This window comes from Podarcis erhardii (assembly GCF_964252035.2).
Source record: "Podarcis erhardii genome assembly, chromosome: 7".
NCBI lineage: Eukaryota > Metazoa > Chordata > Lepidosauria > Squamata > Lacertidae > Podarcis > Podarcis erhardii.
The window spans coordinates 55021835-55035418 of record NC_138511.1 but is presented as its reverse complement, the minus strand read 5'-3'; the positions used below and the strand labels follow the sequence as shown (position 1 = coordinate 55035418).

The following is a 13584-nucleotide window of genomic DNA, read 5'->3' as shown; positions in this document are numbered from 1 at the left end:
AAAGATTAGATAAACAGAACCTGAAAGGCAATGTTACCCTGCATGGATGGCCCACACCAGTTTCCCTAGTGCTGCCACTAGAAGCTGTCTTCTCTCTCTCTCCATTTCCAGATCTTGGAGAGGGACAAAACTATTTTGCTCCAACTATGCTGCATCACTCAATGAGTGAAAGAGAAGCTGGGAGGGGTTGCTCAATAGCTGGCAGTTTGGCAAAGAGATGGTTCCTGCAAGGAAGAAGGTGAAGGTGGGTAAGGGAGTTTTGGGCTTCTCTGTCCCTCTCTGCAGGAGAACCAACCTATGAAGCCACCTAGAACTGGATCTGCATTAATAGACAGGAATCAAAGCACAAGCAACCTAGAAGTTGGAATTTTCCTTTTTAATTCTTATTTCCATGGTGACATTGTCCCATTAAATCCCAAACCTCACCACCACCACCCACCCTGGAACACAAGATTTGAAATGGAGGCTGGGGGTGTGTGTTGCACCTCCCCCCCCCCCAGAAAAAAATCTTCAAAATTAGCGTATAATTGACATTGAGAGAGAGCCTGGACTTTAGCCCCATCTGCCAGGACATAGAGACCTTCTAAAAATCTGCTTTGTAAACATCAGAACATGCTACAAAATGCCACATTGGAACCAACAGATACGAATGGGATCCTGCAACAGAAAGTGTGGCCCTGAGATGTTGTTGTACTAACAGAGTACATCATCATCCCTGACACTTGGACCTGGCTGGTTGCACAGGCCGATGAGAGCATCTGGGGGGCGGCTACAGGTTCCCCACACATGGCAAACCTGTGATACAGCTCCAGAATCTGGCATCAACTTAATCAAATGAAAACATAAAAGGAAATAGGTCTCTGACAACTGAGAACCAAATGAATACTGTGGGTTAAAACATGATTGGATGGAGCAGAGACACCGCCCAGCAAAGGAATAGAGTTTGTTCATGTGGCATCTGAATCTGGTGAATCTCACCAGAAAGGAGGGGAAGGAAGTAGTCAGGTGACAGGAAGGAAGGACCTGTGTGAATTTGATGCCAAGGAAATGCCCTCAAATGTAGTCAAATATTCCCTTTTCCAATGTATGTGTATTTAAAACTCAAGGATCTTTTCCCTCAGTTTTCATTTTCTAATATAAAAAGTAAAAGGATAGCAACAATATAAAAACAAATAACTTCCACAATAAGCACCAAGTCCACAGGCCAGCCTTTACCAACAGGGTGCCTACCAAATGTTTCAGAGGGAAACTCTCATCAGTCCCAACACCATACAGCCGTACTAGCTGGGGCTGATGGGAGTTGTCATCCAAACCAGTCACCAGGCTGGGGAAGGCTGCCTTAAAGTAATTAAGCTGTAGTTAACACTGTGCAGTCATGTCATTATCAACCACATGACCTTTGCTACATCACTGGTCATGATACAAAGATGAGCCCCCTGGGCACATAAATATAGAGCAGAAGTTGTGTAGTGAATGGCCTGGGTCCTCTTACACAAGTGTGTGGAAGGCAAGGGCAAAAGGAGAGTCCTTTTTGAGAGCGATGTCCCAAAAGGCAAAGAGGAATTCAGTTTGTGTTCAGAGTGTGAAGCTGCATGCACAGCAAGTGGCCCTGTGGGGACTTGACTGATCTATCAAGAAGAAAATGGGAAAGAAAATGGAAATCAAAGTCTCGGAAGAGGCTCCCAACAAAACAAAACAGGAGTAGCACAATCACCGGGGGAGAGTGGAGGGAACGGTCGCCTCCTGCCGACACGAGACATTCCTAAAAATTGGAATTCAAGAATCCAGAGGAGGAAAGGCACCCTCCGAGGGCAGTTGTAGGGATCACTTCTTGAGATCCATAAAGATAGCGTTGGTAGTTGTCTGTCCAAAGATAAATGCTCCAAGGATAACCATGAAGACGCCGTAGCTCACCATCGCCCACCAGCTATGGATAAAAGAGGGGAGACTGGCATGAAGCACACATGATTCCATAACCACTGACCCCACATGGATGAACTGGGCAAGAGGAGGCAGCAAAGAAGAAGCACAGCTCTTACCCAGCTGGTCTGGCCTCTTGTATTTCGGAGAGCTTGGTGTGGATGAGGCAGAGTCCTGGCAAGGAAGGAGCGGAGGAAAACGGTGAAGGAAAAAAGCAGCAGAAGGAACCACCAAGGCATTTTTTTTTGCAGCCATCTAGATCTCAGAACAATGAACAGTTCTAACAAAGCCAGTGTTACGTTCAACAGTTTTGAGCAATATCAGGTTCTTGTTGGTGTGCAAAGGAAGTATGTCTTGAACATTTTAGTGAAAGAAGATCCACCACTGAGGTGGCTGCAGAAAAGTCACTGTGCAGAAGAAAGTTGGTTGTGTGGGCTAACAATCAATTGCTAATTTATCCAAAGGAAGTGGGTGTGGGAAGGGTGGCAACTCAGGTTGAACTTATAGAGAAAGAGAATTCTGGCTAGGAGAATATTCTGGCCTATCCAGAGCAGGTACCCGCGAGGCGAGGTGAGCCAGGCTGGTAGTAAAGACCACCAAATAAAGTTCCAAAGGAGCCATCTGCTCTGCTAAAAGCAGAAGTGAACTGAGGTCTTCTGAGTCCCTCTGTCCTGATTTCCCCTCCTAAGCGAGACTCCCCAGCCTGAGGGCAAGTGCTTCTCTGCCTCTCTGTATCCTTCTGCCTGAAAGACTCCCCCTGCCATTGGGCAGGGACCCTGGAGTGGGAGCACCTTGACTCCTCAGGCAAATCAAGCTGGGAGAGGCACCTCCATGGGTCCCTGCTCACAGCCTCAGCTTCAGATCGCCCCACCAAAAGCAGAATAAGAGCCCCCCTGTTACACACAGTCAGCCAGGGAAAACTACCTGGGAAAACAAAGATGAAGCAGGCAGCCAGGCCCCCAATGAGAGAGATGACTTTGCCAATGTCAGGAATGAACAAGGCCAGGAGGAGGGTGAGGAGGAACCAGCTGACTGTCTGCAAGAGGCGCCGCCTCCTCTCCCGCACGACGTCTTCTTCAACCGCCTCCCCCTTGTAGCGCAGCCAGAGGCCTTCCAGCACAGCCCTGGGCAGGAAGCCAAGACAAAAGGAGGAGTTAGGGGTTGCCCTCTGCCCCTGCAACACCCCCTGCAAGGACTGCACAGCAGCAGGAGAGGCTCACGCCAGCCAGCCAGCCCCACCAACCCCTCCCGCTCCACACTCACCGGCCACAGAAATGCAGGATCGGGTAGGAAGTGAGAACGCAGACGATGATGGAAACCCGGGCAATGGCGACTGGGATGTCGTTGGAGGGGTAGGACATGAGCACATCCTGTTCCACACTGGACCCAAACGTCAAGTATCCACAGACTCCTGGCAGGAAACAGGAGGAGGAGGAAGAGGAAGAGAAGAAGATGAAGAAGAAAGAAGAAGGTGGTTCACAATGACCCAGAGCCAACCACCAGCCACTTCCTATCCCATGAGGGAATAGGGATCAGGGATCAGTCTCCCTTTTGTGGCTCAGAAGAGGCGATTGAACGCTTCCTCTCTTTTCATCCCGCCTACCTGTGCCCGTGTAGACAAAAAGAGCGATGACCATGGCTGCTGTCACAACGGCCCCCCATGGCTTCACCTCTGGTTGCTTCATGCTGTGGAAGACGGGCACGCTACTGACGTGGCACTGCCAGGGAGAAGAGGAATAGGAAAGGGTTGTTAGGTTTGGAAGAGGAGGATGCAAGTTTTCTGATCATGCAGAAGTCATCAGCCTTTGTGATTACTTGCACAGGGGATCCTTCTCCCAGACTTGTTCTTTGGGCTAGTGCAGTTTTTCCACACATACGTTTTCACAGCTGGAGACCAAACAGCCAGTCAACAAATTCAGCAAAAAGTAGCCTTGACCAGCCTGGTGCCATGAACATCTGGAGGGAGGATGCAATAACAGGGCCTTTGATTTTCCCTTAAGACGGTTGAAGGATAAGAACCACCTCTGCCTCATTCCAGGACCCAAGTAACTCACATTATCCCTTTTTAAATGCTTTCTGAACCAAATTCCATCTTAACTTTTCCTAGGACAGCTGTATTTGTATTCTACAGTAATCCATTTCCCCTTATCCCTCATCTGGAGTAGGGCACGCAGGCTCCATATGAGCACCTCAAAAGCTTTTGTCTGTCTGTTCACACCTTATTCAACCTTTCTTGCAAGAGGTTGAAGCTAGTGTACTTAGGATATCATATCCTACTTATAAAAAACGGACAGAAAAACACAAGGCTACATACCATAAACACTATACAAAAGAAAACACTACAGTTTCATCCAAGATAAAAATGAATTAAACTTGAAACAAAGGTCAGGGTTTAGATTGATTGTTCTGTCTCTCTCCCCATCCCATTGCACCCCCCGTGTCTCCAAATAGAGCTGAGAAAGACCCCTGAATGAAACCCCAGAGAGACCCTGCCAGTCTGGAGGGCACCAAGCTAGCATAGAAAATATTGAGTTGGGTGGTTCACTGTGCTTTTACTTGGTACAATTATTATTACTAATTAAATGTGTATGCTGTGCTTCATCTGATCACAGGGCAGCTCATAAAATAAAAATACAAAATGGGAACACAAAATATATACTAAAACAAATACCAATAGCTGCTCCCTCCCCCCAACACACTTTAAAGGCCATAGAATGCTTAATCAGCCAAAGGCCTGGTTATAGAGACACAGAGAGAGGTGGACTTTTTTTGCCCTCAATGTGCCCACACCTGCCGGGGGCCTTCAGACAAGCCTCACCTGAAAGCCAAAGCAAATGGTGGGCATGGCATTGAAGACAGACATCCAAGAGGAGGGGCTGCAGAGAGGAACGCACACGTTAGTTCAGGGTGTGGTTCAGCAAATGTCTACCATCAGCATTTACTCAGAATTGAAAAAAACCCTCCCCCGAGGGGAGTAACGTGTCAAGAACTGACAGGCAGGATCTAGTTTTAACTCAGACAGTCAAAATTAATGCAGGAGAGGCACTTCCAATGAAATGAATCTACCTTAAGATGCACATCTCTATATTCACAGACAATGCCTAAACTGGAACCCTTCCACTCGCGAACACAGCCTTTCTCAATCTGATGCCCTCCAGATGTTTTGGACTACAACTCCCATCAGCCCTAGCCAGCCCAGCCACTGAAATCCAAACATCTGGAAGGCATCGGGTTGGGAAAGGATGGGTTAATGCATCCTTCTTCCCCTCTGCCTTTCAAGTTTCCCCATTGACTGATAGCTGCAAGTCGTCAAGTCCTGAGCAGGAGAGAACTGGATGGGTCTCCAGCATGAGGATGGCCAAAGGTCAGAGGAACGGGATGTGCCTCTCAGCAGCTTAAAGAGAGTGCAGATACAGTGCCCACCTCAGAAATAAAAAGCTTTTTTATATTGATAGTTAAAAGCTAACTGGAGACTCTTGACTGGATAGTCTAGTACAGTGGTGCCTCGCAAGACGAAATTAATCCGTTCCGCGAGTCTCTTCGTCTAGCGTTTTTTTTCGTCTTGCAAAGCAAGCCCATTGACGGCTTAGCGGCTTTTAGCGGCTTTTAGCGGCTTATCGGTTTAGCGGATCAGCTGATAAGTGGCTTAGCGGCTTAGAAAAAGGGGGGGGGGAGGAAAAAAAAACCGCAGGAACTCGCAAGACATTTTCGTCTTGTGAAGCAAGCCCATAGGGAAATTCGTTTTGCAAAGCGCCTCCAAAACGGAAAACCCTTTCGTCTAGCGGGTTTTCCGTCTTGCGAGGCGTTCGTCTTGCGGGGCACCACTGTAATTAAATGGTCAGGTCTCTCCACTGCAGAAAACAAAGACAGGAAGGGAGGCAACTCAAGAAGGTGCCACCTCTTTCTGAAGGAGCATCACTCCCACATACCTCGTTGTAATTTCCTCTGGGATGTTCTCATCAGGCCAAATGTATTTGATGATTATAATGGCTGTGACGTACCAGGTCCCGACAACACTCAAGCAGCTGTGAAAAAAAGAGAGAGAGTTGGACAGGTGATGGAGCTGCCGCCGCTGCTGCTATCTCCTTCCAAGGATCATCTTGAGATGCCAACACCCACCTTTTGCATCTAGACCTGCCCTTGACAGAGCAGTTCAATGGCACCTAGTCTTTCACTCAAGCAACACATCCTGGCAAGCAACACAGAGGCATGGCCTGTTTGCCACCCTCACACTTTCATCTCATGAGGACCCTGGTTGGCAGCAGTGGCTGAGGAGCATTTGCCAAGATATGTGCCAGCTGAGAACTGGCCTGTGCTTACCTGGCGTATTTCTGGAAGCCAATCTCCTTGGGCACTGAGAGGGGAAGGATGAGCAAGAAGGCCGTGATGCTGATGGTGAACTTGCGGTCTGTGTACCAGTGGCCGCTCTCTGCCCCTGTGGAGTCCTTCATTAATGCTGCAATTACTAGACAAAGAGAGACTGCAATCATCCTCTGGGCCCAATCCACCAGGCAGAGGGAAGTCAAAGCTCAAAGGCCAGTGCACAGCTACACACACAAAAAGACTCTCAGAGAGACTTGAACCTCTTATGTCCAAGGAAACACAAAGCAACTGGCATGGAACTAAGGGGAAATTTTGTGTTATAGAAAGCTGTACAGAACACCAGGACCCAGGCAAGAGAAGCTCTGGATTTCTTGCACTGGACTAAAGCAGTCGCCAGACTTTGGGAGCTACGAGTCCTATCAGTCAAAGCCAGCATGGCCAATGGTCAGAGATGATGGAAGTTGAAGTTCAAACTATCTGGAGGGCACCAGGTTAATGGTAGCTCCCTGTGACCCTGTGATTCATGACGCTATGAAGGCAACGCTGGCAGAAACCCTTTTCATCACTCAGCAGACACCGCCAGCAAGAGGCAAGCCCAGGAGTCAGCACAGCCCTCCCTGCTCCCCAGCAAGGGTGGCCTAATTCAAGAGCACAATTACTGAGACAGGGGAGCTGAGCGCCTTTTGCTATGTTCAAGCCCCCCCCCCTCCAAGTGGTCAGTGGCACACTTGCCAAGAAACTCACAGGCAGGAGTCTGAACAGGCAGCTGGTGCCCAACTATTCAATGTATTTGTGTGGCAGTATAGTGTGAATGTTGTGCGTGGGCATTAGCCATAAAGTTCAGTTGGTGGCCTGGGTGCAAGCCATCCTCCCGCAGCCTTGCTCACCACACAGAGCAGTTGTGAGGGCAAAATGCTGTAAAGAAACTTAAAGTATTCTGTATACTGAAAAACAGCACAGGCAGTTATTCTATATAGCCCCCCAGGCTATATAATTCCTCTGAAGGCTACAGAGTATGCCCTCCACAAAGGAAACAGGACCTCCTCTTGTGGCATAATTCTCTGTGAGTTTCCTAGTGTGGAAAGAACCTTTAGCTGTCCATATGTTACTGAACTACAACTCTTTATCATCACCCCTGGCCATTGGCTACAGGGGCTGGTGGGAGTTGAAGTTCAGCAACATCTGGAGAGCCACAGGTTCCCACACCTGACCTACAGAAAAAGTAAATCAGGAGCTGCAGCCATGGTGGATGAAGCCAGAGCCAAAAACAGGCAGTTGGAAGCTCTAGAAGATTGTACAGCTCTTGTTCTCTCTGCAAGCTGCACAAAACAAAGGAGGGGGCGCAGCTTCAAGCCTCTTACAGTACCAAAAACAGAAGGCCGAGTATATGTCAAACCCCAATGGAGCTCAATCAAACCTTGTCTTCCCAATAAAATTTCAAAATGAAATGAATTTTGACAAAGAGGGAAGGGCATAAAAGCCCAAACAGGCCTCCTTCTTTCCCAGCAGTACTCACTCTTGTCCTGCTGATCTCCAATGATGATGAGGAAGGCGATGCAGGTGCCAAAGGTGTAGACAGCAATGGCCACCTCGCACAGCACCCCGGTGATTTTGCCACACACGGCCCACACCACCTCCTGGTAGGTGCGCTCATTGCTAGCCTGGGAGCAGTAGGCCAGGATGACCAGGCCGCCAATGATGAAAACCAGCATGCACTGCAGCAGAAAAGGGAAGAATGGCACCATGAGATGAGTGGCAGGCACCAGCAGGCAAACTGAAAACAGTAAAAAGCTCTGGGCATATTTTTCTTTACTCATTTCCTGTCTTGCTTTACTGCTCTCTCCTGCTCCATACATAGTTTAATTTATTCTAGCTTTCCAACCTGCTGCCAACCTAGCTTGCCAGCCAGCACTGGTGTTATGATGCTTGGGCTGATGTGAGATGCAGTCGAAAACATCTGGAGGGCACCTACTTGGGGAAGGCTACATTGTCCCCATGGCAAATTTCTGGACATTCTATAGCTGCAAGTTTATTTTTAAAAATACTTTTAAGAGCGTAAGAACCTGCTAGTTCAGGTCAAGGGGAGCCCATCTGGTCCAGCATCCTTTTCTCACCTGCAAGTAGAACCCAAGCACAAGAGCACTCTCCCCACCTGTGGCTTCCAGATTTAGAAGCATTGCTGCCTCCAGCAGTGGAGGCAGAGCATAGCTATTGTTCCTAGCAGCCACTGAAAGACTTCTCTGCGAATTTGCCCAGTTCTCTTTCAAAGCCATCCAAGTTGGTGACCGTCACAAGACCTTCACAGCCGCCCACATCAAGCTGTGTTCCAGCAAGGCCAAATGAGAAACACCACCAGCACACTCTGCACATTCCCAAATGGATCCCTTCCCACCGCCCACACGTTTTTCCTCATCCCAACACCCTCCCTGCATTCACCATCTGCAGTGTGATTCCTGCAGCCACTCCGCCTGCCATGCTGAAGGCTGCTGGAAAGTTCAGGAGGCCGGCACCCAGGGCCGCGTTCACAACAATGAAGACAGCTCCCAGCTTTGAGGTTGCAGCAGGTCCACGCTCTTCGTTGCCCTTGGGCCCCGTCTCCACATTGGGGCTCTGCAGCAGCCGGGCCCTCTCGCCAGCATCCGCACTCCATTCCCAGTCACCATATTCGGTGTTGATCCCCAAGTGGCCTTCAGACATCTCCTCCGCTGGAAAGGGCCACTCAATGGCAGGCTAATCTGTATCCAACGACCCGCACTTTGCATCCCCCCAGCCTCCGAGAAGCACCAAGCGTTATCCTGACAGGCATGGATATGTGGCATATAGAAGAGACATGCCTGAGCTCAGAATAATGTCACAAGCAGAGATGCTCGCAGTTTGGTGGGTCATATGGCCCTAGAAGAAACCAAAGGAAAGAGTCAGCTCTGAGCAGATGGAGAGGAAATACACGCCCCTGCTCACAGAAGACCCTAGAAGAAACCAAAGGAAAGAGTCAGCTCTGAGCAGATGGAGAGGAAATATACGCCCCTGCTCACAGAAGACCTCAAAACCCATGCAGGAGGGGAACATTAAAAAACTCATTTCTGGGCATCGTGATTTTTAAAGCATGCAGTAACTGCTAAGAGCTCAGAATCCAAAGTGGTGACCCAGGAAGCCATTCCCGCTCAGTACCATCTTCACAAAGATTCAAAATACTGTGGCCCAGCTCCCAAGGCACCAAGCTCCAAGCGCTCAGCACCCAAATATCCCTTTGCAATGGCTAAAACAAGAAAAGCTGAAGAGGTCTTCCATTGCTGCTTATCCTCTTTTGTGGGCTGCTAGAGAAACCAGCTGCATAAGCACTTCCCTCTACAACTCAGCAAAAAACCTGTTTTGCTCATGCTGGGCAAAGTTTAGAATTGGATTTCTGGGGGGGGGGAAACCACAAAACCACAGGGTGGAGCTGAAAGATTTCTCAACTGGTGAAAAAATCAGTTTTGCTCCTCCCAAGCCCCATAATTTCTATTGCATATCCACTGTTGCGGTAAAACCATTTTTAAAAATTATTTGCTTACATCACCTAGTTTAGTCCTCAACTCCTCAATCAGCCACACAGAAGCATGTGTTTTTTTTGGTAATCAGCAAGGGGAATTAAAATCTCTGAGGAGCAGGAGTGAGTAATTTGTTCTGTTTAAATTTAAACCCCCCTTCCCCCCAAGATTAACAAACTAGTGTAGGTTTCAGAAAAATCTTCCATTATTATACAACATTCTAGATAAGATTCACAATTAACGAAATCCAAGTGACTTGGATATTGATAATTATTTAATCACCCCACTTCAATTTTTTTCAAAATTAAGTGATTTTTTTTCTAAAAAGCATATTTTTTTAAAAAAATTACATAACAAAAACAAGGAGTGGTTGAAATGGGATGCTACAAATAAATAAATGGTAGGATCTTCACCCATTTCTCTACAACCTGTAGCAGTTATCCTGGCTGATTCTTTAAGATTCGAACTATGATTTTTGAATATGTTTCTGTAGCCAATTCCACATTTCCTTTGAAGCATTTGAAGCTCATCCAATTCTTCATCTGACTTTATGGTACTATATTGTAACCTCTCCTTCAGTTACTTCTCTCATACCTGGGTACTGTATAACACATTTTAATTTTCATTTCTTCATTTCATTTCTTCACAGTAAGAAACTGTTTAGCAATCCTGTGAGGATTACCACAAACATTATTTTAATGAATTCATCCCCCTTTACCTCTCTTCCTCTCTGCCAGCAAGTTTTAAATGGAAAATTATGAGTGTCAGATGTTTCCTTCTATTATTTCTGGCAGATAACAGACACAAATCTGAGCAGAAAAGCTTCAGAGCCAACACTGACAGGCCAGTGACTAGGCTTGGTGGGAGCCTTGGATTCAAAATCTTACACGACTAGGCATATGGCAGAGAAACTCACTAGGAGAGAAAAATTATCCACAAAGCTCTCCCTAATGTGTTCACTTGTGAGTTACATTTTAGGCTCAACTTTCCTCCAAGGGATTCAAGGTAGCGTCCTCCCCTCCCCTCCATTTAATCCTCACAACAGCCCAGTAGGGCAGGCAATGCTAAGAGACGACATCTGAGCCAAGGTCGCTCAGCGAGTTTCAGAGCGCAGAGAAGGCGCCTCTCCCTGACTCACCCACAGCAGGGAGAGGCGAAGGGCTAGACAGGGAGCCGGCAGGCCATTGTAAGCTGCGGGCTTAATGATCTCGGGCCCGGGAAGGAGACACCCCGCAACCTCTTTAGCTGATCAGCCCATTCAAATCGTGGCTGGCCGGCTCCCTCCAGCGGGCCGGGGAGCCGGAGCTTCTACTCCAAAGTGGATGATGGAGGTATCCCGCCCCCCGCGGCCACCCTCATAGGTGCGCTTGCCGCTACCGCAGCGGCGACCCCTTCGTCTCCCTGACAAGCTAGCTTTCTGCTTGCAAGGAAGGACACCTTCAGCCCGGGGTGGGGGCGAAGAAGGCTCGCCAGGAGCGGCCCTGCAGCCTCCTTGCCTGCCGCAACCCTGCTTACCCACCTTCTTCCACACCGGCTGCTCAGCTGACGAGAATCACATGGCGGTGGCGGCAGCGGCGCCCTCCCCTGTACGCGCGGCATGCTGGGAGTCGTAGTTCTTGAGGCCTAACCGCGCCCCCTCAGGGGCAAGAAACAGAACCGGCGGCCTTGGGCCGAGTCAGTCAACTATAGTCTCCGCTGACTCGCAGCAGCGGCTCTCCGGGGTTTCAGGAAGACAAAGTCCTGTCACAACCAGGCCTAGAGATGTCGCGGGTTGGAGCTGGGAGCTTTGGGTAGCAGGGATAAGGAACCTGCGTGGTGGAGCCCTCCGGGTGTTGTTGACCGGCAACTCCCATCATCCCGCCACATGCTGGCTGTTGGGATTTGTAGTGCAGTGCCATCTAGAGGGCCAAAAGTCTCCCAGTCTGTTCTCCATAATCCACTTGAAAATGGCCAAGGGTCTTGGCAGACCACTTCACGTCTTTCCTGCCTATTGTAGTAATTGTAATGTGGTGTGTTTAGGTGTTGCATATTTTTAAAACAGCATGGGGTGCTTTTTTGCTCCTTTTGTTTCTTATATTGCATTTTATCAAAATACAATTTGTTTTCCATGGAATTCAAATTGTAATGCAGTGTAAGAAATAAAGAAAGCAATAAAAATCAATATGAGCATTTCATGTGGACATGCCACGGACCACCTGAATGAAGCTTGCAGACCACTGGTAGTCAATGGAGCAGTTTGGAAACTCCTGCTTTGCAGCATTGCAAACTGAAGTAGCCAGGTTGGGGAAGATGCTGGAAGCAATGAAGAACAGCAGAAGCAGATAAAAAAAACAACAGCACAGAGGGAGGGTAATAATAATAATAATAATAGTTATTATCACTATTTTGATCCCAGCTGTAGCTTCCATTTGTGATGGGGAGGCTGAAGTGAAACCTGTAGCTGGACAAAGGAATAATGGCTCCCTCCTTCCTCAGAAAGTTCTGCTTCTGCCTTTCTCCACAGAGCCAAGTTCAGAAAGCTGCCCTTGTCCTCCACTCACCCCACTTCTGCTGGGATACAAAAAAAGGAAGCTTAGGCGGCTTTGGACAAATAGGCAAAGTGGCTCTAATTTTCCTGTAGGCTTGTGAGAACGGACAACACAGAGTCTGATCCAGCACTGATAAGTAGGGACAAGGAAGGTACTCTTGTCAAACTAATCCAATATGGTATTCAGATCTAGAAACATCTTATACAATATAGGAATAAGACGGGGAAATATAGCCACTATTTACATCAGAGCATGGATGTGCACATGTTACTTCAGAATCTGCCTGGTGTAAAGACTGCCTAGCATCTCTTCATCACACTCTAGCATAGCCAAGAGATGGTCTGGTTTATGCAGAGCAGGAACAAGCCAAATAGAATAGACCTCATTCCCTACGTTACTCCTCACTCCCCATTTACCAGGATGCTACTGCTATGGGTAGAAGTGTTCACACACCTCACCACCACTCCCCATAATAGCAGTAAGGTATACTCTTCCGCACACCAGGCTGACTCCATTGTGCCTCCACCAGGATCATTCTGAACAGGATGAAAGTATCAGTGCAAGGCCCACCATGCAGCCTTGGTTATTCATTGTCATGTTGCAACACAGAAAGTTGCTTTAACTGTGGAAACCTCACAGCCAGATTTCTGCAATGTGTGGCTACCTTGGGGCTGATCCAGTTGGTATAATAGTTATTTCGCTGGATGTTGAGGCTGAGTTGAACTCTGAAAGTGCTGAAAGGCAGACCAGGTTACAGAAGGCTTGATTTAGAGTAGTAGGATGCAGGCCTGAGCAGAATTCATTATAAATAAAAGCCTCAGATCTGTAACGCTCAGATGTACAGCAGTTTTAATTTTTTAACAGAAGTGACTGGCTGCATAAAGGGCAACATGATTTATTACTGAACAGCAGAATATTCTCTAGTGAGAGGACGGAGCATTGGAGACAGTAATCAGAGGCCTAAAACCACAGCACAGAAAAATGAGGACTATCCTCTAAATCAAATCTTTCAGTGTACAACAGCAGCATAAAGTGTGGGAGAATCAAAAGGAAGCTTTGGGAGTTGGGCTGCCTTGACTCTCCTGCCAAAACAAGCTGAAAAAGGAGGACCACAAAGGCTACTGACAGAAGGAAAATGCTGTTCTCTTCTCTGTGTCATGTGAGAATTACAGCAAAACCTGCAAGCTCTTTGCAAGAACAACTTTCTTTCTGGTGATCGACTGAACACAGCCTTTAGAAGGAGAGCTCTGCTATTCATGCAGAATGAAACTCACAGCTAAGCACCC

At 47.9% G+C, this 13584-nt stretch overlaps 1 protein-coding gene across 4 annotated transcripts; it reads right to left on the bottom strand.

The window, feature by feature from the left end:
- Nucleotides 1-361: 361 nt before the first annotated feature.
- SLC38A7 (solute carrier family 38 member 7) lies at nt 362-11599 on the bottom strand. Of its 4 annotated transcripts, none has more exons than XM_081872321.1 (11): nt 11290-11599; nt 8680-9135; nt 7760-7958; nt 6241-6385; nt 5850-5945; nt 4739-4796; nt 3524-3638; nt 3184-3331; nt 2845-3044; nt 2040-2094; nt 362-1927 (listed from the first exon to the last, which is right to left on the bottom strand). In XM_081872321.1, exons 2-11 carry the CDS (start codon nt 8938-8940, stop codon nt 1825-1827), a joined length of 1380 nt encoding a protein of 459 aa, XP_081728447.1. In that variant the 5' UTR covers nt 8941-9135; nt 11290-11599; the 3' UTR covers nt 362-1824. The 4 variants fall into 4 exon arrangements, with proteins under 4 accessions (XP_081728447.1, XP_081728446.1, XP_081728448.1 ...); XM_081872320.1 differs by lacking the exon at nt 11290-11599 and adding an exon at nt 10909-11279; XM_081872322.1 differs by lacking the exons at nt 8680-9135; nt 11290-11599 and adding an exon at nt 8358-8628.
- Nucleotides 11600-13584: the final 1985 nt, after the last annotated feature.

What these genes read in the sequence shown, in the direction of transcription:
- SLC38A7 (XM_081872321.1), bottom strand. Translation starts at nt 8,940, where the DNA reads ATGTCTGAAGGCCACTTGGGGATCAACACCGAATATGGTGACTGGGAA. An exon ending in CAGGAATCACACTGCAGATG is followed by an intron (nt 7,959 to 8,679) that starts GTGAATGCAGGG and finishes TTTCTGCTGCAG; the next exon opens with TGCATGCTGGTTTTCATCAT. An exon ending in CCATTTGCTTTGGCTTTCAG is followed by an intron (nt 3,639 to 4,738) that starts GTGAGGCTTGTC and finishes TCTCCCTGGCAG; the next exon opens with TGCCACGTCAGTAGCGTGCC.